General features: G+C 50.9%; 1 protein-coding gene across 1 annotated transcript; it reads right to left on the reverse strand.

Annotated features, from left to right (window-relative positions):
• Positions 1 to 320: 320 nt before the first annotated feature.
• Positions 321 to 1,792, reverse strand: BLOC1S4 (biogenesis of lysosomal organelles complex 1 subunit 4). Its single transcript, XM_065914237.1, has one exon. The coding sequence runs from the start codon at positions 1,758 to 1,760 to the stop codon at positions 1,107 to 1,109; it is 654 nt and encodes a 217-aa protein (XP_065770309.1). The 5' UTR covers positions 1,761 to 1,792; the 3' UTR covers positions 321 to 1,106.
• Between the last annotated feature and the right edge of the window lie 436 nt (positions 1,793 to 2,228).

Below are 2,228 nucleotides of genomic sequence, written 5' to 3' on the forward strand. Positions count from 1 at the left end.
TCCCATGGGCAGAGGAGCCTGGCGGGCTAGTCCATGGGGTCACGAAAAGTCGCACACAAATTAGAGACTCAACAACAAGCTAGCACCACCTAATAAAACAGATTAGCCTATCGTCCCTTCAAAGGAGTCTAGGTCCTCAGGGTGAAAAAACAAAATCCTAATCAGTCGAATCATCACACAAGTGATTTCAATATTCATTTTGAGAAGAAAGAAATATCTAAAGCTGTGACCTTTATCCCACTCTTACAATTACAAACACAACATGTCTACCTTCGAACAAACAAAAGGCAAACATGTAAAGTCCTTTTCAGACAGAAAGCTTTTCCAATAAAATGTAAACTTTTTATTAATTTTTAAATTACAAACCAAACGTTGGTAATCATATACAGACGTGTTAGCCGCGGACAAATTAAGACTGGAGTTATACTTTCAAATACAACTTCAGAATGAGTTGCAATAAAAACATTTTCTCAAAAATTGTATTTCCTTTGGTTTACAATCCATCAGATGGAAAGTTTAATATAACTTAAAATAATTTACCACCTACCCTGAAGTATGCTATAGAAATCTGAATCACTATCAGCACTTTATTGATTGGGAGATTTTTGCAGAAAGTAACAGCTGTGGCCCTTGACTTGTTCTATAACAGAATATCGAACTGTCTCCAGGCAATAGTTTGGGTAACAAAAGACGTATGAACACGTCTCTGGTCAGTAAGTTGTTAGGCTCCAATTAACAAGGCTTTAAGGGCTCAGTAGTTTTCCTAAGAGTATTGCAAATATACAAATGTTGAAAAGGTAATACTGTTAGTTGAGCTGTAAAATGCCTAAAAATGACAGTTCTGCCACAGTGTGCAGTTTATACACTTTGCTTCTGGGATTCCCCCAACCAAGCAGCTTTCGTGTTTCAAGTTTGAACTGGAAGACATAGAAAACCATACATTCCACGTGAAATGATGAGGAGAGTAAGCAATCAAGTGTGCAAAAAATAAACTTTACAATTTCATACTCCAACATCAGAGGCGTCCGGTAACAGGAATTTCAACTGATCTGATTAACAGTCGAGATAATTTCAGACCTGTCCTCTTGCAGCGCTGTCCGACAGACTCAGACCTGAGGTCTTTCGCTGCAACAGGGAAAGTGGTCTTCCGTCCGAAAGACGACGGGGGGTTCGTAGCCGGTCAGCTGGGACCTGCCGGAGGGCGCCTTGTGGAAAAACGAGGGAACGTTAATCGTGTGCAGCAGTTTCCTGAACGTACTGGGGAACGTCCCCAGCTCGGCCTCCGCCCTGGCGACCTGCTCCTCCAGCCTGGCTACGCTGGCGCTGACCATGCCCACAAAGGCCTCCAGGCGGTCGATCTTGCTGTAGACTCGCCGCATCTCGGTGGCCTTGGCGTAAATGAGAGGCACGCCCTCGCCGACTACGTGAGAGGAGTCGCCGCGCAGCATGTCCAGCATGCCCACAAACTCGTCCACCCTGGTGAGCAGGTCCTCCAGGCTAGCGTCCAGCGCCTCGATCTCGGCCCGCGCCCCCGCGCCAGGCAGCAGGCAGGAGGCGTAGCCCGCGGCGGCGCGGCGCAGCAGCGGCGGGTCCCGGCTCGGCGCGCCCGACTCCGGGCCCTCGTCCTCCCACGGCCCCGAGGCGCTGCTGTGGCTCTGCGACACATTGCCGCTGTCCCCACTCCAGGCCGCCACCTGGGCCTCGGCCTCCTCGACCGACTCCTCACCAACAGCCCCGCAACTCGGCGGGAAATCCTCCATAGCCCGCGACTGCCGGGCTACACAGCCCTACTTCCGGGCTAGACAGCCCCACTTCCGGGTTTTGCGCGCGCTTGCATCTGCGCACGCGCGGCACTACTTCCGGCCTCTACGCGAGCACGTACCCGCACGTACTCCCGCCCTTTGGGTGGGGAGGGCGGTGTCCGCTCGCTGCGCATGCGCACACATCTCTGATTTCGGCGTAGAACGGGCGTGCACGCGCACTGCAGTCTCTATTGGCAGGTGCTCACGCTCAGAAAAAAAAAAAAAGACTCCGCACCCAAGAGCCCTATGGGTAGGGCAGCAGTTAACATCACTCGCCTTTCAGTTCAGTTCAGTTCAGCTGCTCGGTCGTGTCCTCTTTGCGACCGCATGAACTGCAGCCCTGAATGGTCCAGTGGTTTTTCCCACTTTCTTCAATTTCAGTCTGAATTTGGCAATAAGGAGTTCTGAGCCACAGTCAGCTCCCGG

The sequence above is a fragment of the Muntiacus reevesi genome, chromosome 22 (assembly GCF_963930625.1).
Source record: "Muntiacus reevesi chromosome 22, mMunRee1.1, whole genome shotgun sequence".
Taxonomy (NCBI): Eukaryota; Metazoa; Chordata; class Mammalia; order Artiodactyla; family Cervidae; genus Muntiacus; species Muntiacus reevesi.